This window comes from Chroicocephalus ridibundus, chromosome 3, assembly GCF_963924245.1.
Source record: "Chroicocephalus ridibundus chromosome 3, bChrRid1.1, whole genome shotgun sequence".
NCBI lineage: Eukaryota > Metazoa > Chordata > Aves > Charadriiformes > Laridae > Chroicocephalus > Chroicocephalus ridibundus.
Window position 1 is genome coordinate 64559326 of NC_086286.1, and position 27408 is coordinate 64586733.

Here is a 27408-nt window from a genome sequence, read left to right on the forward strand (position 1 = left end):
ACCCTTTTGCCTCGTGCTGCCGTGCTGCGTCCTCCCCTACAGAAGCCCTTCTGATATTTCTCAGGCAGCAGAGGGCATATTTCCATTAGCAGACTCAACCAGAAGCGAAGCCTTCAGCACTCCATCCTCTATTCATCCCCACCAGCAACAGGCGGCACAGCACTGGGGTGTTCCCGAAATGGCTCCCGCAGGACACGCTACGCTGCAAAGAGGAGCATTTCCAATGTCAACGAAGTGAACAGGACTCCTGTTTTGCAAGGGGACACGTCCCACCCCACCCCACCTTCTAGTATAGCAGTCTTCAAAATGACTACATCAAAGCTTTGGTTTAATGCACACTGAAAACTTGTTTTCACTGTGCCCTTTAATATTTAAGGCAGCTAGAGTAAGTCTCTCTATAAAGAGCAGGTGGAAGAAAGCAGGCAAGAGGGGGAAAGAAGAACCCACACTGTTAGCTGTCTGGTATTTATTACTTTTTAATACAGAGAAGTCACAACAAAATATTCTCTAACAACACACGCAAATGATATCATAACCAATTATTTTAATTTCATCAACATTCATTTGCTATGTACATATTCTTCCATCTGCAAAAGTGCAATCCAAGAATGTCTCAACAAGAAACCTTTAGGGACAAATATATTTTTGAAGGATTTTTCGCAGCAGTGGCCTTACAACATCATGTTTGTCCTCGGTTACCTGGTACAGCAAAATGAAGAGTACGTGGGGGGAAAAAAAAAAAAAAAGAAAAAAGAAAGAAATTGGGTTAGATGCCTCCCTTGTAGGAATATTCCCTATTTTCCCAACTAAATTCATTGTGAATACACTGCTCACTACTAGAGATGTTAATGCAAATAGACTATAGGATAGTCTATGGGCTGGCTATAGAACACTGTAGTTTTAATGACTCCGCAGCATTAGACAGAACAAGAATTTCAGGCTGTTCACCTTGGTAGATGTCAAATTGCACATCAGCATGTAAAAGATGCCCATTGTGTTAGTTACGGTTATCAAAATGTCCTTTTAAACATCCTACTGATGGATGAATTCATTTTTACACATCCAAAATATGAAGTCTATCTAAACGCAAGCCTCTCCTATGGAAAACAGAGTTAACTACTGGAAAGAAAAGCATCTGCACATGCAACTCCTATTACTATCACAAGGAGTATCGTGCACTTAAGAAGAGTAGAACGAACCTCCAAATTCAGAGGACTGTATTCTCGTTTACAAAACATATTTCAGGCACAATTTAATCTGACCACAGGCCAGATTAAAAAGAACACACAGCATCAGAAAAATGAAAGGTAATGGAGAGTAAACTTCAGGCAAACAAGCAAAGCAAGCAGCTCCCTAGCTAGGGAAATTATTTCCCTTTTGACACATTTAGAAGCTCGAGACTACATCCAGTGCTCGTCAAGACAGACAGCAAACCAACTGCAGTCTAGTTTAACCTCTTCAGTAGACATTAGGTCCCAAAGAAGTTACTTCTGCCTTTCTACTCAGGCAAAGCCCAGCTGAAACTCTCATGGCCAAAGGGTGGGCCTGACTGCTTGACTGGAACCTGATGCATATTACAAAAAATACCACATTTTGCAGTAACCCAAGACCAGTTTTCAGTACCGGCAAGAAGCAGAGAAAGCATTCTCTACAAATTAGGGGCAATTTACTTTGGAGTGAAAGTTCAGAGGAATCTTTCTGTAGCTCAGCTGGTTTCCATCGAGGATCATTTTTACTGTGCTGCATGTGCTGCTAGCCTCCAGTTGAGAGATGTGTTTTGCAAGAAAATAGGCATTTCCTCAAGCAGTAGATAAGACTCACATAACACCAGAATTAAAAGAAAAAGCTGATGGAGAACTAAATTGTTTTCTTGGATAGATTTGTGTGTAACCCCTTGTCACTGCTAAGACTTTAAATATGCTTTCCCCTTCCCATTTTCTCTGCTGCGTTCTTGGTTTTGACTTGAATATACTGTACAACCTTTCATACACTTGTGTTTTTAAGGCTGGCCAAATTCCCTTTTTCCATGTCTGCTTATTCTCGATTGACACACATACATGTCTGGAGAGGCATCTAAGTGCTCAAAGAACAGAACTATAAATTAACCTACCCTAAGGAAAGCAAATGAACAAGTATTTAGAAGGACTCCAGATTCCACATCTCCCCAACCATGTGCATTGTACAGTGACACCTCCCCTTGCCAAGCGCATGAAAAAGTGGGTAGGCAACACCATGTAGCCTATGTGGGAATCAACAGCCTAGATTCATGGCATGACTGACTAGCACTCAAGACCAAACACTACAGTTACAGACGTATCCTTTAATTTTTCTCATTACAGGAGCTTTGTCTTTGCTGTGTGGTTTCAGGCTGTTGGAACAGTCTAGCTGTTGTCTATCTGGTCTGGTTTTGCCAGGCAATGCAACCCCAAACCTTGTTAGCCACCCTAACTCCATCAGGTTGCTCAATGCACCATGAAAGCTAAAGGGCTCATCCTCCCCGAGGAGTTAATTCACGTTATAATATGATTGTTCTCCACAAGGGAAGTGTACGCTGCACAGCTAGCCAGGTTTTATCTGTTAGACACTTTCTTCCAGCCCAGGCGTGCCTGGGCCAGCTCCTGCTCCTATGGTTACAGTGCTGGTCCCACTGCAACTGGGCACGGTGTAACCTGGTTTATGGTAGCCAAGCCAGGACAACATTAGAACTCTCCCAAGCTCCTTCCCATAATTCTCTCTAAAAAGGGAACAGGTTTTTCCAAAACTGTCACAAACAGGAAACAACTGCACAAAACTCCACGGATGTGCTCCAGAGTCGAAACTAAGCACAGGAGGGAGGACAGAAGGAGGGGAATGCCAGTGATGAAGGGTACCACAGCCTTCGGACCAGCAGCGGATCACCAGTGTAACTGTACGAGATAGACAGTCCGGATGTGAAAACCATTAACGTGAGCTGACTGGCTTCGAAGGACATCACCGCTCAGTAAGTCATCTGTGCCAACACAAGCCCTCTGTGCAGCTCGAGGATTACTTGAAGAGTGGCTAATGCTAAAAGGAGCTAACTCTGCAGTGAGGACAGCCAGGAAATAAAACTGTGAACTTGGCATTTTTATGCACAAAGAAACATGGCTATTCAGTTTCGGGTTTATGTGCACATTAATTTCTTAGCAGAAACAGTAATTCTCAGTCCAGCATATGAAAAGCCTTTTTGGCTCCTGACTTTTTTGTTTTCTTTCCCAGGGTGGCAGAGTATCAAGGCCATTTTCAATATCATGATTTCAACAGATACGCTCTTTAAAAAGATTCTAATTTGGGAAAACAACAAAACTTCAGAAGAAACAAAAAATAATCCCACCTCGTAAACAGAAACATAACCCACACCTCTCGAGTGGACAAACACTCCATAAATACACTATGGAGAAAGGCAAAAAAAAACAACCTCCCCTAAATCTCAACTGGCTTGAGAAACCAAGCAAGAGATTAACAGCCTATTTTTAAAATTTTATTTAAGGAAGGGAGAAATGGGAACCAAGAAACAACAAAGGCAGAGTCTACAGGGCCAAGCCCTCTCATAGAAATTCACTGCCTAACGCACAGTCTATTATGCACAGCACAGAGGCATAGAGAAAGTAAATGCGCTTAGTCTGCTGTCTTAAAAAGCCTCCGAGTTTTTAGATCCTGGGACTTAATGCAATTTTGAAAGACAAAGGTGCAGCAATTAATTGTTTTAAAAAGCGATGCTATGCTTTGTACTCAGTACCTCTCAGCTCTTACAGGTCTGACAGCCCAGATCCCATTTCATGGTCCTCCTTCCACACCAGTCTCACCAGTCTCACCAGTCTCACCAGCCCGCAGCAGGCAGCAAAGCCTCAGCCCCAGCAGACGCATACAAACACAACCCCATTCTGCTCAGCCTGTTCCTTCCCTAAAACGTCTGTGAAGAAACACCTTTAAATAAAGCATTTTAAGATCTCCGGCTTCTTTTGGTATGATGACCTGGCTGGGCACACGGCAGCCCCGGTGGAAGCAGCGCTATTGCCGTACGGTCCGTCCGTAAGGGCAACGCACGTCAAACGCACACGGCAGGAAGACGCTATGCCAAAAAAAAAAATTAATAATTTGTTTCAAGATTGCATTTTCTGGCATACAATTACATTCACTTGTCACAATACCTTAGCTTACCCCATCTCGGGAAATCTGGAAGCAAGCCCACTGAGGCAACTGGCAGCGCGGGGCCAGCTCCTGCGCCTCCGGGAACCGATGCAAAAGGCTAAATGAATTCAACAGTAACGGGATGGTTTCTTTCCAAGGATTTCCCATTCCCACCGAGCTGGAGGGACAACAACCCTACACAACCACCCACTTTCCAACCGGACGTATTTCTCTGTCTCCCCATGCCCTTCCTGTGAACTGTATTACAATTATACAAAAAAATAAAACCAAATCATTTTTAGCTGAACTTTACCCCACACTCGGGATATATTCAAAGGCCATTAAATTGGCTTGCCTCCAACCTTCACAGAGATCTTGTCAGGAGGATTCTGGTTTTAACAACATATATATATACACATATTAATATGTACACAGACAAAGAAGCTGCTCTTTCAGTTAGAAAAGAAATTAAATTTCATCACAGAATGAATCCTATAAAAAGATATGTAATAAAGTTGAAATACCCATAAAATAGCTATTACTAAAGCAAAGCTTTCGTCAATAAGCCTCCAAAACTTTAAATGAAGAAAATGGCTTCACGAAGTGGTAGTCTAGGTTTCCACAGTGAGGACACTGCTGGACGTTGCTGTATTCAGAGAAATACTGCATGCCAATCCGTACATCTATTACTGGCTTCCCACAGTGCTTACAGTTCAGTCGAGCCTGTAAAAAACAAAGAAACAAACAAAAAACCCCTTTTGAAATAACAAGATTCACCTCCGCACCTCACCTGCGAAAAAGAGAGCATCGCACGCAGCCCCCTGCCCTGCCCTCCCCTCGCCGGCAGGAGAGGGGGCACGTCAGGAAACCGGCAGCCATGGGATCTACCGGTAAGGGCATTCCTCAGCCGGACCGGGAACTCGCAGGCAGACACAACGTTTTTCACATTAAATACCACCCCCAATTTCTGGAGAGTCAGCTACCTCCCACTCTGGCTGACGGGAGGCAGGGAATTTCAAAGTGTACGTACACACACGATTGTTTTGTGCTGATTAATCTCCGAACCAATTTCTCAATCCCTAGCACAAGAGGTGCTGTCTCAAAAAATCATAAACGAATCCCTGAAGTGAAGAGAAAAATTTTACATTTATGCCGTGCAAATCGATGTTTGAACGTGATCTGTCTATGAAATAGATCAGCATTTTAGTCTTTTGGTTTAACAAATGTATAACTCGATCTACTTTATCAGCACGGCATGGTATTGTATCATCTTAGGTATCTATTTAAACATTTATAATCCGCATCAGGTTATACAAACCAAACATCACTTCAAGCACACAATCCATTCTACAAAATCTAACCAAGACAGGACCAACATTAACGGGGTGGATATGAGAAATAATCAAAAGTCAAGGGTGAGGACAGACTGTTACTGTTCCACAGCAACAAAAAAAAGTAAGTTTTCAGAAGAAACCTAGCTGAGAAACTCAGCCCATTTGATGTAAAGAAAGCAACAGGCGGCGTGAAAGCTCAGCAGGCCATTTGAAATGCTCAAGAGAAGCAGAAGGGATTTGGGACTGTAAAGGAGTTTCAGAGTAAAGGTGGCAAATGAGCAGCGAGGGCCTGAGCTGTACCATAGGTTAACCTGGCAGCCCAATACACTAATGAAAGCTTCAGCTCTTCACTGAAAAAAACCCAAAAAATTATTTTCTATGGTGATCTTGACTTAAGGAAAATTTCCTGGGATGAGGAGAGGAAGAAATTATTAAAGTACTATTACTGTTGAGATAAGACTCAAAAAGAAACGAACCGTGAGCTCCACAGCCATCTGCTCTGCTTGAAAAGCAGAAATTCTAAGAAATACAATCTACTAGGGCACGGATTTGTGTTATTTTCTTAACCGAGGTGTTGTTTTCCCCCTTGCTACTGCCCAGCATATCAGCTACCTGCTAGTAACCTGACAGTGGCTGCAATTCATCATCCTACGTGCACATTTGTCATGTATCATTAAATATTTTGAAATAAGGTATGAAATTATTCAAAATAGAAATTAGCAAGGCAATTCAGAGTTAAATTATATACCATATTTAAATGTCATTCCTCTGTATGCACAGAATCATCTGTAACAATCACGGTGAAACAATAATGCGCATTATCTGGCAATCACAGTCACTGCAGCTAATGATTTCATAGTTCTATTACTTACCATGTACTGTCACACTGTCCATTAATCATATAATTAAGGCTCTTGTATAGTGAGACCTTAATTCTTGTCTTGTACATTCAACAGAAGCAATTCAGATTTAAATTTGCTGGCTTTTACAAAACTAGCAAGTGTGAATCAGTATTTTTTCTTTAAAAATCCCTATTTTAAAAAAAAACAATTACAATCTCAAGAGGCACTAAATTTGGAGGTACTATCTGTGTCTTTAGTTATAATTGTTACCAATGTCATTTTAAGCAGTAGCAGCAATGCCACTTGTCTTTTGAGCAAAAAATTTTGGTAAGCATGTTAAATTTAAAATGAAATGGCATTTCGCATACCGACAAAGCTGTATTTTAGATTGCTCTTAAGCACGCACATTAACATGAAGCGACCATGCTTTGAACAAGCGCATCTCTGCGGGGCTCCTGTCCTAACCCACTACCACCACCTGCCTGTCCCAAGGCAACAGCCCACTCCGGAGCATCCCTAGTGGACCACTGAGCCATTCCCAGACCAATGCTTCTTCCATGGCTGTCTACCCCTACCTGCACAACAAAAGTGCTCTGCCCATCACACGGAATACTCTCTTGGATGCTGGCGATTCTGCTGCCTCAGGCACGTGTCTGCTCTGGAGTAACCCCAGGCCTTGGATCTTTCGCACCCAAGGTATGGATTAGGTGAGCATTTAATGAAAACGAAGCTGCTTCAGGCTGTGTTGGAGTACCATCACCAGCGTCAGTCGCAGCAAAGATGACGGAGAGCTGGGTAATCTCCAAGCACAAAACCTCTTCAGACCTTTCCGTTCCCTTGGCTGATACACAATTATCTTATGACAAAACACGATTCAAGCAACTAAAAGAACCTTGAATACATATAATGTCTGCTAAAACTGGGCAATTATTATTAAAATACTACTGGAATTATACCTGATGCCAAAGATACATGCTAGGGATCATCCCAAGCATCAGATTTAATTGTGGATGCACTTAAAGGGGCTTTATTTGAAAACTTAAGGATTAACCACTGACCACAGCACTGGCTTCTGTCTAGCTACAGGCTGTCGTGTCTCATGAGTTAGAACAAAAGGACAGGGACTCAGTCAGCTTTCTCGTGTTGCACTCACAGGTACAGGCTGGAAAAGAAGGATGGAAGAAGGGAAGGGAGAAGAGATACACAAACCTTGGCTTTATTTATCACCAGTTGAAATTTCACCTTATGAGTCTTATTTACGTACGGTACTAACCTGACAACAGGGAGATGCTGCCAGAATATCGTAGGTATACATAGTTCCCAGCTGATGCCAGCTTCCATCCCATCGGGACTTGCACTTAATGCAGATAATTTTGTGAACCCCTTCTAAGCAGTCTACACAAACAGCATAGAGGTGCATAAGCCTTCCTGTGGACAGGAAAGACACTTCTTAAGGAGACTAGAACAGAAGATTGCAACAGACATTTCCTGCAATGTGTTATCTGCCCTTTAGTGATACAAATCACACCTTATTAAAAACTTTTTTTTTTAAAGAAGGGTAAATGATAAACTAAAAAATGTTTCTCTATGGGAAATACACAGGGCTTGACCGAAGCTACTTTCCATGGATGCAAAACTCAGGAATTAGTCACCACCCTGCCCACCCTCCCATCCTCCATTTGCTGGTAGACCTTAGCAAAACATTTTATAAAAGGAGTTGCGGAAGCTCCATGAACAGATGCCAGGTTAAGCCATATGATCAGCTGCAGCGTTTCCAAAACCAGGATTGTGCCCTAGCTTCATCCCCACCTGACAGAAGAAGTGGAGAAGTGTTGAAGCTTATTAACAAGCTGGGTACAGATCCATTTAACAACTTGCCAAAATCTTCCAGCAAAGAAGGAACTAAGGACCTAATAATCCTCATGGAAAAAAACAACAGCCAGAAGAGCAATTTTCTTTTATGTACTTTTTCCTGACCGTTCATTAACAGAAAGTATATTTAAAAACATTATACATTACACATACACCGACTTTAACGCGCCGTTCAGGACTACAAATCTATTGAGCTCTATTGTGACCTTAGGCTCCATATGCACAATGACTTTCAAAACCTGAGTTACATTGACTTCCATAAAAATCAAGCGGCTCAGACTTGAAAACGAAATATTTTCTGTACACAAATGTGACAAAACTCACCAATGCAAAATCCAGGATGCCAATTTCACACAAAACAAAAAGCCCTACACAAATTACAAACATCTGGCATCTAGATTATGTCCGATTTGTAGTGATTTAATCGATCTGTAGTTTAATAGTTGGCTATTGGAAGTGGGCTGACAGAGAGTACTAACTCTGTAATATACTGTATTTTGCACTGCTATATAAGACAAAGCTAAGAAGTAATGCAGCTACAGATCAACTACAAAACAGGACTGCGTATGATACGTGTTTATTTCGGATTGCAATTTGTGCTCTTTAGCAACAAAGTACTGAACACATCACAACCTGTAATTTAATGAACACACATATCTCGTACCTCTTCTAGATAAAAGAGAATAAAATATTAACAAATTATGATTAGTCCATACCAGACGCTTTCAAAATTAGTGGTCTGGGTTTTAACTTATTTTGGTTTTTAAGCCAACTATTTTAGAAAAATGAGAAGAAAAAAACCAAACAGACTCTTCTTAAAATATATATACAAAATAAACTTGCTAGTATGAGCCAGTAAAAAATTGAGTTATTTCACATTGGCGTGTTCGGCTCTAGAAAATGTGATGTGATGAGACTAAAGCGCAAACTCGAGATTGGAGACGTTCAAGTAATTGCACGCACAGAAGTTTTGTGTTGTGCAGGAAGACAAAACAATTTTCCCCATGTGAAGTTCTGCACTGTTCCCGCACATTAAAATACTGCATTCCCCCACCGCTTAATTTTCAGGATCCTTCTTATATAGGAAATGAGGTACCTGGTATCTTAAACATGCCTGAAATAAAAGAACTGATTTTCTGTACTGAAGAGAAAATAACACCCTGGAACAGCGCCTTGCCAAGCTTAATTTCATTTCAAAGAGCACTTCTGATAAGAAACCATTTTACCCAGGAAAAGGAGGTAAAAATATTAGCAATTAGTTATTCACAGCATCTCGTCCGAGCAAGTTTTTCAGATGTATCATACAATGGGTAAGGAGCAATTAATTAAAAAAAAAAAAAATTTCGCAGAGTTTCACTCTTAGTGGCAAACGTTAAGAAGCGATGAGTTTCACTATTACTAAACCAGCTATTAGTACTGGTAAAACCACAAGCACATTGTGCGTGCCTCCACCAAAGCAAACAAGCGTTGTTATCTCACAGACTTATGTTCTGTTTATCCTGGAGCTTTCTTAGCTTGCGTATTTGCCTACCGCTTTTTCTCCTTAAAGTACATTAGGCAAGACAGAAACGATAATGTTAGCACGAATACAGCTTAGTGACTTAGTGCACAGTGATTTAAGGAAAGAAAAAAAAATAAATACAGTTTGTTGAGCAAAGGAATGTTACATAACACGTACTATGACCATGCATGGGATATAAAGAATTTTATACAAAGGAGAGAAACTTAAATGTTAAAATACCTCTCGTTAGTGCCTTCCCAGCACACTTTTCAACGTATAAGTCTATGTTTTTGAACACCAAACTACGAATACTTTCTCTGACTTGTTTTGGCCATGCTGGCTGCCAGCAGGCTGCAGGACAGGCATGTTTTGCCATGTACCACCCTGATCGTTTAGTTTGGGGCACAGCTTTTGGGAAGAGCTGAAACTCATCTCAGGACACATCCACTTGTTTCTCTAGGAGAAATGTAATACGTGCCTTGGTCTCAACTCAGCTCGGAGCTGGGACATGATCAGGATGCAGTCCAAACCGGCGGGAGTTTGGAAATAAATCTAAAACCCTCACTGCACCATTGCTGCTTCAACCCACCATATGAAGAGCTTACTTTTACTACGTCCAACCTCTCCGGGCTGGTGTTAACACAGGCCAGACTATAGTCCTTTCCACATAAAAATAGTTTGCTGTAAAACAAAACTGATATTCTCTACTCTGAAAGCAGATGAGAGACACCTCACCTCACTGCAGGTACAAACATAACTTTCACCTATGCTGCAGCACAGCATGCTTAAATTTAAAAGGTTGTTTAAAAGGTTGATGTGTTACTTGGGAGTAAAGCTCACAACAGATAAATCAGCATGCTCACGCTGCAAAACCGATTGGCTGGAAAACCTTCCCATGGTGTACCTAGAAACCCGATGAGAAATCTCTTAGTTGTAAGCCCAAACACAAGGCATGGATCTTTCTACACGACGCTTGCATTTTGTAATTCCTTCTAAGTGTTTCAATTTGATCCATGTGATTAATTTGGATGTGACTTCAAGCTTTGCAGTACTGCTTAAAAACGCAGAATTGGGATGAAAATCTATAATGGGGAGGGGGGAGGGGAAAGGGCACAGAAGGCAGTTCCATCATTTAATGAAACCTAGCATGACTGACAGACAACCTGTACCTTGAAGGTGACAGGGAACATCATATTCAATCTCATCGTGTCTCGATGGGCTAAGGAACAGGGTCCCGTCCACCAGCGGAAACTGTTCAAACACTGGCAGCGCCCTGTGGCATAGCGCACAGTTTACAACGTTCCTGTGGCTGGCACTAAGAGCAGCAAGGATGAACTTCCGAAGGTCCTCCCCTTGGCCCACCTGGGCATCGTCTTCCATCCGCACATGGAAAGTATTCAATTTATGCCTGGGGATGTGAGTAAGCAGCTCGGATAGATCGAGCCTTCGCAAAAACTGCACAGGGGCATCGAAGTGTCCTGATCTATGTGCTTGCAAGCTGGCTGCCCCGTAATCAAAATGCGCGTTCCTGAACATGCCCCCACCGGCCATGTTCTTCTTATGGGGCTCCAGGTGAATGGCGTTCTTCAGAAACTCTCCTAAGTATCGCGAGGAACGAGGGCCACTGAAATGCGTGGGGGCAAGAATAGAGTACCCGGTGGGTGGGGACTGGCCGGGAGAGACACAAGGCGAACGAACGCTGTAGCTGCCACCCATGACGCCCTTCTCCTGGGAGTTCTGCCTGTCCATCGAGTGCCTTCGCTGGAGGTCATTACTCAAGCCTTTCTGCGGCTTGTTGGCCGGCCTGCCCTTTTTGGCCTCCTCTGCCGACTCTGCCATGGATCTTCCCGTGCTCTTCTCCAACACTGATTTCTTCTTCTTATCATCCTGCATTCGCTTCACCTGGTACCAGTCAGTGTCCTTCTTTAAATGACCCTGCCCACACCGACAAGAGCAAAAGCGAAAAGCCAGGTCATATCCCTTCTTTGTCCACATGTTTTGGCGACACTGCTTTTCGTTCCAGCTCCTGGCTCTGCCAATGCAATTGAACTGGACGAGAATGCTGCTTTCCCACTCGTAGAAGCACTGAAGGTGCATCCAAGTGCTGTACGGACAATGCTCGTTGTTGCATATAACCTTCTGGTAGTCATCCTTCTCCAGGTCCACTGGCCTTCCAAAGCTACAGATCAGTGGAGTAGCACAAGGGGCTTCTGTGGAAGATAAAACAGATACATCAATAACTTAATGGGCCGCTTATTGCAATAATTCTTTAAACACTGTGCCAAATACGCATGTGAGCTCTTACTCATGATCGGTGCTATCAAAGGGCCCACAAGCACTAGCTCTGGGTCAGGGCAAAAAGCAGCCTTTGCCAAAAAAAAGTTAAGTACGTGAAAGGAGATATGGAAACGGGGGAATAAAGAAACAAAATGACATTGCCGTTTGTTTAATATTCAAAGCCAAAGCACCTCAGAAGCATTAGCCCTCCTCAAGGGTTTGCGGATACCGTTGCAAGGCCTTAAAAAGTAAGGAGAAAGCTTTGTGGATGTTTCTGTGGGGTTGCTTTGAAGCCTGAGAGGCAACATGGGGAGAACACACAGAGATGTTTGTTTGAAAAACAAGCTGGCAATACAGCCTGGCTCTGCAATCACAGGGAGAGGCAGGAATTGATCTTTTCTTTGGGACTGAGCAAGAGACAACAGCTAGGGAGAGAAGGAGGAGCAGAGGACTTTGAAAAGCAAGACAAACAGCTTATGCTTCTAGTACAGAAAAGACTGTCTTCGTTACATTGCTCAGGCAAACGTAGACCACACCACCATCAACCACCATCACTGACCTCCAGGACAGCTCAATTCGGCACCACAGACAGGTTAAGAAAGCCAAATGCCACGTGTCTTTTATCAGCCAAGTAGCAGCCTTTGCTATACCCTTGAGTAAAGAACAGTTTATTTCAATTCTTTCCCTGCAACAATGTCAGCTTCTACACAAAAATGTTCTGCATTGACGTTTTCCCCTCCCTCACCAAAGTACCACGGACTACACACAACTCCCATTTCTGGCTGCTCAGTTGCAGCTGGGAGGCACAGAGAGGACAGGAAATTTTCAGTTGGAGCTTCTATTGGATCTTAAGAGTTTCTAATTATGAAGTTTTGAGATGCCTACTCAAGTATTACAAATATTTCTCCTCTGTATTTCTGACTTCCTACTTCCTCCACTTCACCAAAAATCGCTGCTCCAACAGGGCTGGCAGGCTGCCTTTTAACCTCTGTATTGCCGCATTCAAATACAAGCAAGCCTCTTCCATGGTCAAGTGCTGTCTCCCCGCCAGGCGACACAGAGCAAACGGCTCCCTGCAGTTCCCCAGTCTCAGCCAGAGCTCCAGGACGTGCAGAACAGGTAGACCCAGCCTTGTGGAGAGAGGCTGCCGTGATCCAGGTTTTTCTTTTTTTCCTTGGGGCTTCAAATTTCTATCTGATAAGCAGGGGGAAAACCGCCACTCGGTTGCACTGCTTTTAATTTCGTTCTTGTCACTGCTAGCACAAATAATACGGTGTAATTTGCAGCGGGATAATAGGTTTTACACTGCTACGTCTGCTTTTACTCAGACTCTCGGTAATAGACACACATCCTCACCTGTCCTACAGCAGCAACACACAAACCAGGTGCTTTACGACAACAGATCTCTGCCACGCTAGTGGTTTTGCCCCTTCCCAACAAGTTTTTCTTAAGAGGCTATAAACAAGCAAACAAACAAAGTCTTCAAGGTTACCTTCAATAAATTCAAGATAATGGTAGCTCTTAAGAGCTATTTACCCAGAGCACGAGAAAATGGGCACAAAGAGCACGAGAAAATTTTCCCAAGCAATTCCCTGGAAGATGCCACATCCTCCACCTCATTTCTCAGCCTCCGTTTCTAATGCCAGAAGCAGCACAGTTACAAGGAGAATTTTCTGCAACACCTTTCCTTCAGGAACTGGCCTATAAACTGCAAGCAAAGCACATTCCCAAAAACATTCTCTTAAAGCAAAAAAAGCATATTTAATTTCTTCAGTCATTAAAAACAAATTACCAAATTGGAGAGAACAGAGAGAAGAGAGGCTTTCCCTAGGCAATCTTTGGAATTTCCTTTTATCCATCTGACACCTATATTCTTACTAGCTGTCTCAGGTCTCTGAAAAGCCCACTAAGAACATGCAGGTTTTGAGATGCCTTTGAGAAGCATGAATTTTATTGGTTACCAATGAATAATTTTTCTCCACGTTTTTTACTGTGTGCTATTGAGTATAATGTCACTGGCCAAGAGCAAAAGTGAATGACCACTTATCTGCTCTGAAACAAAATCTGTCACTTTACCGGTTCAGAGAGTTCTCCCACCCATTCTCCCAGGCTTGGATTCAAGGCACGCTATGCCACACCAAGCATCTCTGCAAAGTTTTTCTTCATCGTCAGTCATCCTTTCATCATATTTAGGGTCTGAAAGTATAGTTCGCAATTATAGCATCCTTATGCAATTTATGTCGGAGAAGCTAGTTACGCTGAAACCGCCAAAGGCATATCATCAGAAGTCAGATGTGCAGCAAGATACCAGAGTTACCAATATGAACACTTCTCACGTATGCATTTCCTGTATTCATCTATTTTGGTACATATTCCTTTCCACCACTGCCAGGAGGCAGGAAGAAAGGAACATGCCAAAAATCCACTTATGCTCCCCCTGTGTTTCAGAGTGTAAATGTTCTATCAGTCACAGGTATAATTATAGCTGACAGCCGAGAAAGTTACTATACAGGCAAGTCTAGAGATCTCCGCTTTAGAATAAAGACTTTACACTTGTTCACCCATACTGGCATAGTTAACTGACTATAAAAGAAACGTGTTCCCTTGATTAGCCTTTGAACACGTTTTTGGGTTTGGATGCAAAAGCATGTGATCTCTAGCCCCCTGAGAAGTTTACAGCTTCTTCATTATGTGGGCAGAAAATGAAATTAATAAAATAAGTGGCTGAATAAAGAAAAAATTCACCACAGCCTGTGTATTCCACAGAACGTGTCCACCATTATTTGATTATCATCATGTGCTGGGTGTCTAGAGGTTATTGTAAAGGTGACTTTCAACAGATTTTTCCCCTTTTCCCTCGTTGGTCAATGGAAGGACTGTGGAATGAGATCTTCTCCAGCTTCTCCTTGAGAAATTACAGATGCCAGATTACCTGAAGAACCTCCCACACAGCATAACTATGAGCAAAAAAGTTTCAAGTTTTGGACAGCCATGTCTTTTTCAACATTTAAGTTGACTAGATGACTACAGTTTTCAGATGTTCCCTTATCTGATCTTTTATCTACTCAGTGTGAATTGGCTGGTCACACAACCACCAGAGCAAAAGCAGGTCTAGAGCAGCTGGAAGAAAGCAACGGAGTGAACAAGAGCCTTCCCCCACGCAAAAGACTCTACTGAATTGTTTTAATACGCTCAGCGGCACTGAGATGTCTTTGGAAAACGTCATTGCCAAGGGGAGAAGATGGTCCCTACTCACCTCTCCCGGGGACTCACCTGACACTTCACTGCTGTCACTGTAGTAGCATAGGAAAGACTCTAGAAAACCAACAGGTCTCTCTGCCATGTTGCCATGCAAGGTTAATGCCATGCCGGTCAAAGCACCTGCTTTCACTGATACAGGTTTGTTATTACAGAGTCTGCTGTTCTGGAGAAGGCCTTGATACAACCACTGCAGTATTTCCACAATAGAAACTGAAGAGCCCACCATGGCAAATGAAAGGCATCTCAGTAGAAAGTTCTACCACTTATGTAGTATCCCGGTATTTAAGAAAGCAGAAGACTCCACTACGCGAAAAGCGTATAGAAATGTCAAGCCAACATTTGGTTCTGCCTAATATTTCAAATTCCAGCAGGTCTATCTGTACAAAACAGACTGTGCAGGACTGAACATCCCTTGCAGATTCATGTCTCCTGCCAAACATAATCACGCCACATGTTCCTACATAAAGAATAAATGAGAAACAGAAAACAAAGCAATTTTTTGTGCAACTCTCCCAGTTCACAGCAACAGATATGCCTTAGGAGCGAGACAACATTCACATCACTTAGTATGGGAGCCACATTAGCAAATGTGAAGAGCTCTTCCCATCAATTCACACCCTTGAAAGTGCTCTGGGTTATTTAATCATCATTTTATAAAGGAGGCAAAGCACTTACTACAGAATTACAAAACTTTAAAAATTCTTGTTATCAAGCCCTTCTATTTCCCATTAATTAGAAATGCATTGTGAGATTATTCTTCAAAAAGCCAGAGCTGGAATCATTGTCTAAATGTTTTATGATAACAGTACAACAATTACTGTCAAAAGAGACAATAAAGGGAAGTAAATAGAAATTCAAATGGCCAAACTGCCCATCCACACTTGCAGCCCCAAGTTGTTTTGTCACCTAAATATAATTTGCTTCCAAGTAGCTAATAGCTCAACACATTTCTGGTTTCCAAAATTATGACATTGAGCTTCAGAAAAAACGAACTGTACCCTGCTCTCAGGAGACTCAACCTGGAGTACTGCATCCAGCTCTGGGGCCCCCAATATAAGAAGAACGTGGACCTGCTGGAGCGAGTCCAGAGGAGGGCCACAAAGACGATCAGAGGGCTGGAGCACCTCTCTTACGAAGGCAGGCTGGGAGAGTTGGGGTTGTTCAGCCTGGAGAAGAGAAGGCTCCGAGGAGACCTCGTAGCATCCTTCCAGTACCTAAAGGGGGCTACAGGAGAGATGGGGAGGGACTCTTTATCAGGGAGTGTAGTGATAGGACGAGGGGTAATGGTTTTAAACTAAAGGAGGGTAGATTTAGATTAGATATCAGGAAGAAATTCTTTATTGTAAGGGTGGTGAGACTCTGGCACAGGTTGCCCAGAGAAGCTGTGGATGCCCCGTCCCTGGAGGTGTTCAAGGCCAGGCCGGATGGGGCTTTGAGCAGCCTGGTCTAGTGGGAGGTGTCCCTGCCCATGGCAGGGGGGTTGGAACGGGATGATCTTCAAGGTCCCTTCCAGCCCGAACCGTTCTATGATTCTATGAAAGATTACCAGGTATCAGAGCAGCATCCATTCTCCCAGCAGGCCCTTCTGAAAGAATGCCTAAATGACCATAAAAGTATCTCTATTTTACCTCTCAGTTTCAAGATGGTTTTCACAGCCTAAGAGAACAAAACAAGACAGCATGCAGTTCTGTGTAGCAGAACGGCTTTGACATTTAGACACAAGTGCACGGCTGTAACAAGACAGGCTGCCAAGTTGCAACTACAATTGCACGCTGCTTCTTTCAACAAGCTATGTTTCCACATAAAAAAATAAATGTTTTCTCATATTCCACTGTAGTGATTTTGAGCAGTAATTCTGAAATTAGTTGCAAGAGGCAGCACATAAATGTCCTCAAAAACAGAAATAACACACAATATTCCAAACAACTGTACATTTGAGCAAAGATAGCTTATTGTTTAAACAAGGTTATGTTTTATGTTTGACAGAACTACCATAAAATTAACTTTTCTTTCAAAAATAAGAACATGACAGAAACTGCAAAGAAGCTGGTTTGGGTGTTTGGCTTTTTCTCAGTTTCTCAGTTCAGGTTTATAAAAGCCAGTAATAAAAACAAGACAGTTGAGATAAATCTCCTTCAACAACAACAAAAAAACCAAAACACCACATTAACTGGTTTCTACTTTTTATTAAAAAATAAAGAGGATATATGAAGACCACCCTTCCCATTTTATGACCCAAATGAAAGCGGTAGAACAACGGCTGCCTGCGGAACTTCCCTCTGGTGAAGTAAATGGAGGAGAATGTTGTTTACTTCTGTTTACACACCCATCATAAAACCAAAGATGCACCCAGCAAGCCAATTGCAGTGACTCCATGGCTTCAGTTTCGTGACTGCTCTCATTTGTTTCCAAGTCATCAATGTGGACGCCTAAAGCAAAATTCACTCTTCCCCCGCCACGTTCCCACATTATCCATTGTGTTAAGCACTACAGTTTTTCAGTCAGTGGACAGAAACAGATAATTATTTCCTGTACTCGTCAGCGCAGGTTTTAGCTCAGGGCAGAGACTGGCGATGGCTGGTAAAGCTCAAGGGAGGTGTTAAACACGTGAGGCTGGGGGCAGAGGAGGGAGAAGCGCGGCGGCTGGTGGGAGAGGCAGCCCTACTGTCATCTCGAAACAACTGTCAGGTGACAGTAGCTTGCAAAGGATCTGGAAAAAGAAATTATCTAAAAAAAAAAAAAAAAAAGGTAAGGTCTTGGCACTGGCTGGGCTGCAAGACACTTACTATGGTTTGCTTTTGGTCTACTGTTACTCTAGCATCTCATCGTCTACGCCAAGGACACTTCACTTGCCAGCACACTACCTAGGCCAGAAGGGTACATGTGGGACACATACTCTGCAAATCAAACACTTTAACCTCTACCACCGCTTTCCCATGAACAGTGTTCTCTTCAGAACCCTACAGAGCTAGGAATTGTTCACTCTGCCAGCTTGAACCAGAGCTGAGTCATTTCTGTGGAAGGCTACTCCCTACCAACCATCTGCATGAATCTTCTGAATTTCCTCTGCCATCAGCATAGCTTTATTTTAATTGGAGCCATACAATATTATTGTCCTAATACTGTAATGCAGCTGTAGAAAATAAACCACCACCACAACAACAAAACTGACTGAACAGAAAACTTGTATTAATTGTCCAATGTGTTTGCTTTAGTGAACCTTGCAATACAATCTAATATTCAAAGGATTACCAAGATGTGATAAAATGGTATTGCCATACGGTTAACTGGTTAAACAGTACAAATAATACGGCAATGCAGAAATGATCAGACACCTTCCTAAGAGCCTGAATGCAGCAGGAAGAATGCAATGGGAAAAATGTTTCACAAGTGGATCCAAAAGGCAGGCTTGGATCTTCAGTGCAGCAACTACAAAAAATAACAGCCGACAAACAGTAAGAGAAGCCTTTCAAAACAGCTCGTCTTATGGCTTAGATTGATAACACTCACTGATGGTGACTGATGTCTTTCCAAAACTTCTTAAGCAATCTTTACAGCCTGATCAAGATCAAAGTTTCCAGTCATTCTCCAGGAGGGAGGGGAAAAAACAAGACAGCAGCACCTGGAAAGCCGCCTAAAACACAGGCTTTCTTCTGTGTCACGAAGACTCCCTCTTATATTCTTGGAAAGAGAAGCCAACACTGGCAGTCCGTCTTCAGTGATCAATAGACAGAGCTCAGGCTGGCGTGACACCCAGCACAGACCCACCTCAATCACCCACGGAGAGGCACTGACTCCAGACAACCCCCACCGCAAGGGAAGTCTGGCTGGTAGCTTTCCACACGCAAGCACCTACATATTGACACTTAACATGCCCATCTGGAGCTCAATCCCACCCCCAGGAACCAAGTAGCTGCAGTCAGTGTTTACGCCCAGAAGGGACTTGCAAACAAAGCTGTAAGCAGCCTGGCTCTCCTTGGCACGCTTACCCCATGTGCAAGATGTCACCAGCTCTATTATGTGAGTAGTCACATGAAGTGATCATCTTCCCCTAGAGAAGATTTCAGGTAATTTGTAGCTACTAAACTATACTTCACCTGCTAACTCAGATGTTGGTACTCCTGGAGGGCTCAGTAGATGCTAGAACTGTCTCCATGCACTTCACTTACGCTGACTTCACATTTGGCCTCCAAGGGTGTCTGTTCACAAAAAATACCCCACAAAAGCAAGAAAGGCCTAGCAACTACACAGCAGCAGGAAGATGCCACAGAAATCATGAAGGCTTAACTCATACCTGCCATGTTAACACCTTCTAACTTACAGCACAGTCAGAGACAGTGCTTGTTCACAAAATCAGCAATTAGCACATGATACAAAGTCAGTTACCTGTGGCCCATATTCAACCACCCACTCCCAGCTCAGCCATCACCTCACCAAAGTAAGTCAGAAAGCCAAGAGCAAAACTGTACAAACTAAGGAGGACAGGCACTTACACGTGCACAACAGCTTTGTGGCTTGCTTACACAGCCGTGTGCGCTCCAGGATGGACCAACTGCCTACACCACCGAAACCCATCATGAGAATGCACACAGTCTTGTAGAAGTCACCATAACCTGTTCAGTTATCATCTAATAAACTTAGCCAGCTTCTTTCCATTTAGTAGCTGTCACCCAAACACAGAGAACAACTCAATCACCAGCTCTGGCTTTTGCTTAGGATGCACAGACCCTCTCTGCATAGGAGAAATCTTGCCCCGGCTTGTGCTGTTAATACCCTCAATCCGACTGAAAATATCACCAGTTCACCATACCAAAGAGAATAGGCCTGAGCTTCTACTTGTATCAGCATCAGGACAACTAATGCCAATGCACTCCTGATACTCCCCTGTGAATTCTGAGTTGTCTTAACCGGGTGTCACACGTCGACGATTGGTCCTCCGTGCCACAAGCAAGCATGCCCGGGCCAGGAAGACTCCTGTCACTCCTCAGAGTAGGGTGGATTCTTCTGGTGACCTCTGTCATGGTGAAGGCAGAGATTAGTGACTGTCTCCAGACTGGTGGGCATTAACGTGTTCTGAACATTGTCTGTTGCTTTGTCCGTGCATGAATCATCCTCAGAGAAAAGCGTTTCCACCATTAAATTCTCTCACTGTAGCCTTCCAATAGCTTTTAATACCTTGAAATGTTATAGAAAACTAGCCCTGGTGCTTCAAGAAACAGACATCCTAATAACTAAAGGAGACTCTAATGCACCCATCTGCCTTAGCAGGGGTTTTCGGGGCAGATTCCAACTCATGCTGGGAATAAAGAGATAACTGTGGCAAGCAGTAGATGCCCTAACACCAAGCACAGACGTAAACACCCCAGGCTGGACTTGCCCAGATTCAGAGCCAGCTAGCCACCAGACCCAGCCCAAAAGCACAAGAAGGGAAGAGAAAAAGCAGAAAAGGTTGCGTCAAGTGGTATCAGCACTTCTTTGAGTGTCAAGTCTAGGGATGTTTCTGTCATTGGTCTATCCTTCCCAAGTTTCGATATGACAGACAGTATTTTTATTTCCCACGCTGGAGGCTAAAGAAGCTGGTAGAATCTCAGTGGGAAACGGGAGACGCGGTCACCCTGGCTGCAGCGCCCAGCATCTCTGCAAGACAGCAGCTCCTGCGTGTGGAGTTGTGGGTTGCAATAGACATCTCCCTGACGATGCTGTGCTGGCTCCCAGCCCTGCCCGTGTGCCACCCTTGGCATCTGTGCAACACACAGAGACCTCGACTGTACCCTGCTCCCAAAATGGGTATCAGTAGCACAGAAGGGGAGACGGGGAGTGCCAGGCACACTCCAAAGCCAGGCTCTGACTGAAGCCACCTCCTCTCCCAGCAGGCATCCAAGAGAGGAACAACAGCAATATCCCTCTCAAGCCCTGGACGGAGGACTGATAGACTCTACCATTGCAGGAGAGATAGAGAGAAAGAGATAAAGGTTAAAGTGAATGCTCTCAAGATAAATGTCACTGAAGTCTACCGGGAAATGCCAGTGCTCCACTCAAAATCCCACAAGCTTTCAAAACAGAATTACCCTCTCCAGTGACTAGATTACTGCTTCAAGAGGCCCCTTTGAAATTATTTGAATTTCTATCAAAACTGTTTAAAGAAAGCCCATGCCCTACTAATGCTGTTGTAATTTAGACACCTTGATGATTAGCTGGAGTATTTTGCCCTCAGCTGGATGCAAGGTTTACCTCTATTTTTTTCCCCTCGCAGAGGCTGCGGGAAGAAAAGCAGAGAAGGACGGACGTCTGCCAGTCACCACGGTACTTTAATATCAAAGGATGTCTCAATATGCAAGGCTGTAAGCGAGGCTGAAGAAAACTTACAAACGTCTCCAAGGACTAGAAATCGTTTTGTCACTACTTGTTAGATCACTGGGAGGAAGATACGAGACGAGTACAGGCAAAGCAAAGCAACGAGTTCAAAAACTGTAGTTCCTCATATGAAAGCTAACAAACATCAAGCCTAACCCTTACTCATGCAAGCGCTACACTTGAGCGAATGACTAATCACATGAACACAGAATGCCGTCAGGGCACCGATAACCATTCTGATAGCAAATAACTGTTGAAAAAAAATTAAATGGGTGTGTACTTGCTTGCATGAAAGGACAGTATTTATTTTATTCAGTAATACCATAGACACGATTCCGTTCGCAAAGATTTGCGGAACATGAACTGCATTTGCTACAAGAACATGTAATTGCATAGTTTTAAAAATCCTAAGACTAACATGAAAGTCCTTTCGAACCCGATTTGCATTGATAGAGATAGTGTAATTTGCATCCAGTTGATTTCTGCAGTTAGAAGAACTCAATGGAATTATGAAGCAAAATGGTTTACCTTTAGAAAATTAATAGGTATTAAATTTTGTAGTCACTGCAACAGAATAGAAACTTAATTTTCCAGGTGGTCTCACTGATATCAATGGGACTCCCTCAAGCTAAGTAATAAGAAGGTGCCAATACTGAACATCACTAGAGTGCCAAACTGGAACTGGATGTTATATGCAGCAGGGAACATTTGACAGCAAATATTAATCCATGCTCAAATACTACAGCAATTCATGCTCTAAAAATACATTTTTAAATTAAATATTGCACTGACAAATTTTCTGGCCCTCTTTCACTACCCCACCTCCAGGATATAAATTTTTTTGGGGGAGGGGGGTAAATCTTAACTGTTGGCCAGTCACAGCTTTCAATACATTAGTCACTGTCGCACTGACTGATTTTCTTCTTCATACACTTGTCCTAGATTAGCATTTTTATTTGTAAGTAAATCAGTCTCGCAAATTTGTGAAACCCAGGTGAAGAGCGAGCAGAAGCACAGCTGGCCGTTTTAAACCCAGGTGACTACAGACAAGTTCGGATTCCGGCGAGCGCGGCGGGCACTGCTTGCACAACCCCTCAGCGGCACAACACGGCAGGAACTCCACCCCTGGGAAACCATGCTCCAGTGAGACCTACTGCAACCACCTCCACCAGCTTCCCCACTGCCTTTTTTTTCCCCCTGAAGGATCTCATGCCCAGGGATCCTGTACAAATCTGACCTCTGGCTACTCCACCTGACAACCCACCAACTCACCAGCTCTCCCACTTTCACAGTTTAGGGGCTCACCTATGCTGGAGGGGAAAAAGTATGGGCTTAAAACAGGTGGCCAATACACCGTAAGACAGTGATTTAGAGACAGCCATGCCATATTTTCTGAGTTTAATTTACCTGATTACAATGAACCCCATGTTAAAGGGGAAAAGCACAGATAAGGAGAACCAGCTTCTCCTTTTTTCTCATCTTCTCCTAGCACCAACATTGGAGAGACCAGAGTCACAAGGACAAGGGGATGAAGCAGCAAGATGCTAAGATAGTGACCATCAAGAGCAGGAAGAGGACTCAGGTCTACCAGACAATGAGACCAAGAATGGAAACAAGGCAAAGAAAATGGATGGAAGAAAGAAATGTAGGGTCAGAAACAACAGTATGTGGAGAACAGAGCAAGATGTTTATAGGATAATGGGATAAAACAGCTGGAGCTGACGGTGTAAAAGCACTGAGGCTCAGCGAGGCAGAAGCAGAGAAGGAATGTGCCACTCAGAGCCCTCAGATCTGAAGTAAACCCTATGGATTTTCCTCTTCTGCTGCTCAGGCCAAAGCATCCACAAAATGTCTTGCCCCCTCACACTCGTTTATGCCTGCAGATGAAGGTAACCAACTATTGCCATTGGGAACGCAGGTAATCCACAAGGCTGGAGTCAGCAGGGTAAGTGCACAATCCCATGGAGCTGCTGGTATAATTTTACATGATGACAGGCTCAGATTTCCCACTTTGGTTAAGAAAAATAACCCAGAAAATTAGCTAGAAAACTAAGAATTGATGAGGAATATCATTCAACCGCTCTGAAGACAGGCAATCGAAGAAATGAGGCTTTCTGCGACACTTCCATTTCCCTGTGCCCTGCAATAGTGTTAAATTAGTCCATCCCCCCCACCCATGACGTGTGCCTCATTCAATGCAGAAAATGGATGTGTTTTAGTCAAGAACGATTAACCTATCACATACAGAATTCCTGCTTCGTCTGATGGAAGAGGTAGGAAAGGAAGGCCCATCTACAGAACATGAATCCTCCTTGTGGGCACCATCCCAATACCTGCCGAAAAGTTACAGTGCAAGACGGAGAAAAGCCATCACATCTGCTCAGTGGTTACGGTCTCCACCTTCCCGACTCCCACGTGGGAGCCTAGAACCCTTCCATCGCAGCTTGAGCTCTGCATGCAAAAATTAAAACACCACCAAAAAAAAAAAAAGTATAAGCGGATGCCCTCTTGGGGCGGGGGAAAAAAAACCAGCCTACATTTCTCAAACATCATGCCGAAAATTGACTGACACTTTAAGGGAAAATTGTGCAGGGACTGAAGCTAAATTTGTCAAAATGTAAAAGGCAACAACATCTTCCCCCTGTGAAGGGGTGCTATAACGGCAGGTCCGTATGACACAGCATCGCTAGTCAGAGCTGCACAGAGAAGCCCAGAGGAAATTAAAAATTCTGTTTTATTATGGCATGTGGATGGGGGGCAGAAACAATACATGGACCACAAAATGAACTGTGAAGACTTCAAAAAAAATATCGGAACCGCTACCCCTTCCCCAAGTGAAGTGGGGTCCGGATGGGACTGTGTAATTAGACTGTCATACCAACAACACGATGCAAAGCCAAGGTTTGCACAGACAATCTTAATTTTGCAGTTATTCCATCTGCTGCTTTCATCTCTGCATACTTCTGCCTTGTCACATTAATGAAAGAAAACAGGTTATGTTATTATGATCATCTACCACTTTTCCAGGGGAAAGATAAGAGTAGGAAGGCGGTAATACCAGACACATGTGAATTACTCTAGAACAACATACGGTGACGAGGCAGGAGAGAAGAGCGAGCCCAGGGACGAGGGACCCGTAGGACCGGCGAGCCTGGGCAGCACGAGTCACAGCATGCAGCCGCGCGGTCCAAAAGCAGCGCAACGAAGACCTTCCCTGCGCCCAGCATGCTTAATCCGCAACCCAGATAATCTCCCATGAATAATCGAGAGTTGCCTGTGTACAGCAGAACCCTATTAACCTCACAACCCACTGCAGCGGGCCGCATCCTCTATAAACTGCTTAGTGATCAAGTAACCGTAAGTGCAGGGCCTCTTACAAACGTCTTGAGTCCAGTAATGGGATACTTGCCTCCAAGGCCCTGGCCATACTACGTAGAATCATTTCAGATTCACCGGTTTTGATGATACTTGGGGGAATCCATTATCATCATCTAATCTTTTCCTTGCACATGAGAGCCGGATTCCCAGCTCTGCAGCATGACAGGAGCAGTTTCTCCTTTCATCTCCTGAACCAAAACCGTTGAGAGCTTTGGACTTATCAGTGAGAATACAATTTATGACACTTCCGGCTCAGGATTACCTGATGGGCTGTAGTCAATGTAAAATAAAGCTAGCAACCACATCTGCCCCTCCAGCTTTTATGATGATCTGAAATGAAAGATGTGACGAGACACAATGATCCTGTCACGGCAAAGATCAGGTGTGCTGACCAGGCACCTACAGCAAATGCCGAAGCCAATGTTGTACCTCTTTTGGGGGTGTGGGGGGGGAGATAAGGGAGGGGAAGGGGATTTGACAGAAGAGGTGAGGATGTTTCTGACCACTGAAATCACACAGAAGCAGGGAGAGAAAGAGAATAAAGGAGCATCTCAGGTTAGCTCTCGGGAAGGCAGCCTCAGCTCCTGAGGAAGCTGGCCAGCAGAGGGGAAGGACACATACATACGGCACCTGGGACACACACTCTTACAGCTCAAGAAGAGTGACAACCTGCCCAGCGAGCAAGCCGCACCGCCGCCGGTGCTCACCAGCATCACCTTCCATGGCACCTGCACAAGGAACAAGGCTTCGTTATCCCCATGCAAAACAGCCACACCGGGAAGGCACCTCTGCTTTCACTTCTGCTTGAGAAAAAAAATATTTGGAAACACTGTTTCTCCCCGCCTTAAAAACTAAGTAAAAGCCAAGAGTGCCATGTGTGAGACACCACCTGCAAAGTGGATGTTGCACGTATTACATCACCGGACTGAAGTCATGATAAAAATGCTCTAGAAATTCTCTAACTCCTGCTACTCTTTCTTTTTTTTTCCCCCCCTTCCGCACTCACTTAGAACAGTCACAAAAAGGCAATGAACCAACCCCAAAGCCAAAAAGGAAATTCTAAGCATTCTCCATGATTCTCTGGAGTAAGTAATACTCTTATAAAAGCAGGCTGGCAAGAACCTTGTGAGCTGAAGTGATTCGCAATTAATAGCTAATATTTCTAAGGAAAAGTTTCCATTAAATAATTCACGGGAATCGGACATCTTGAAAACCGGAGTAAGATTCTTGGAACTACCTTTGGCTAACAGCCTCCAGGCAAAACTACTGCCACCAAGCATAAAAGCAGTTGTAGCCACCCTCCCACTTTTTCCAAAGCACGGAGAGTAAAAAGCTGCAGTCCAACTTGGGAGGGGAAAAAAGTCAGGAGTAAAGAGTCTGCGCCGCAGTTTGTAGATCTGGCAGCAGACCTAAGACGTGGGGATTTTTGGCTTAGCAAAAAGTGTAATAAAATCCTAGCCCACCTTTAGTTTTAGCATGAAATAACATTTTGCAGCAAGACTATCTCCGAACGCGGAGAACCGCGCAAGTTTCTGCAAGGAGACACCTTACCAAGAACTGCTGGGAACCAAAAAAAACCAACCCACCAACCAAAGGCGGCATAAAATGGTCGATGAGAAGGGAGCGCGTTCCCCTGACAAACCCAACTGCTGTAAAACGACAAATAAAACGGACCGAAAAGTAGGACTCCATTTTTAATCGTGCTGAAATAAAAGTCGGGGTTTTTCAACGCGGCACCGAACGAGCCGGGATGCGGCCGGAGCCGCCGGGCAAACGCACCTCCCGCCCGCCGCCGGGGATGCGCTCCTGCCCCGCTCCCGGGCGGACCCCCCCGCCCCCGCCCCGGCAGCCGCTGTCAGCACCGCCGCCGCTGAGCCCCCCGCCCTCCGGCGGGTCACCGGGCGGGGACACCCCGTCGAGCATCGCCCGGCCCCGCCGCGCGTTACGGGGAGATGCCGCCGGCGGCAGCGGCCCCGCAGGGCCCCGGGCGGCGCCCCGCGGGGTTCGCCCCCCTGCACCCCCCCTTCGGCCGGGGCCCGCCCGGCTCCTCCCCCGGCCCCGCCGCCGCCCCCGGGCTCCCGCCCGCACATCCCCTCCCGCCGGGCCCCCCCCGCGCCGCCCACACGCCCCCCCGGGCCGCCGCCTGCGCCACGGCGGGAGGCCGCGGGGCCCGGCCCCGCCGCTCACCGCTCTTGACGTCCCCGGGGGCCGCGCCGCCCGCCGCCGCCGCGCCGCCCGCTCCGCCGCCCGCCCCGCCGCCGCCGCCGCCGCCCGCCGCCGCTCCGGATCCGCCGCCAGCCCCGGCGCCTCCGCCCGCCGCCGCCGCGGCTCCGCCGCCCGCCGCCGCCCCGTTCTCCTGCTCGTCGCCGCTGCTGTTGGCGCGCTTGTTCTTCTTGCCCTTGCCGCCCTTCTGGTTCGGCATCGCGGGCCCGGCCGCCGC

At 44.8% G+C, this 27408-nt stretch overlaps 1 protein-coding gene across 1 annotated transcript; it reads right to left on the minus strand.

Moving 5' to 3' along the window:
- Positions 1–460: 460 nt before the first annotated feature.
- HECA (hdc homolog, cell cycle regulator) lies at positions 461–27408 on the minus strand. Its single transcript, XM_063329464.1, has 4 exons — positions 27156–27408; positions 10868–11908; positions 7599–7753; positions 461–4872 (listed from the first exon to the last, which is right to left on the minus strand). Exons 1-4 carry the CDS (start codon positions 27388–27390, stop codon positions 4708–4710), a joined length of 1596 nt encoding a protein of 531 aa, XP_063185534.1. The 5' UTR covers positions 27391–27408; the 3' UTR covers positions 461–4707.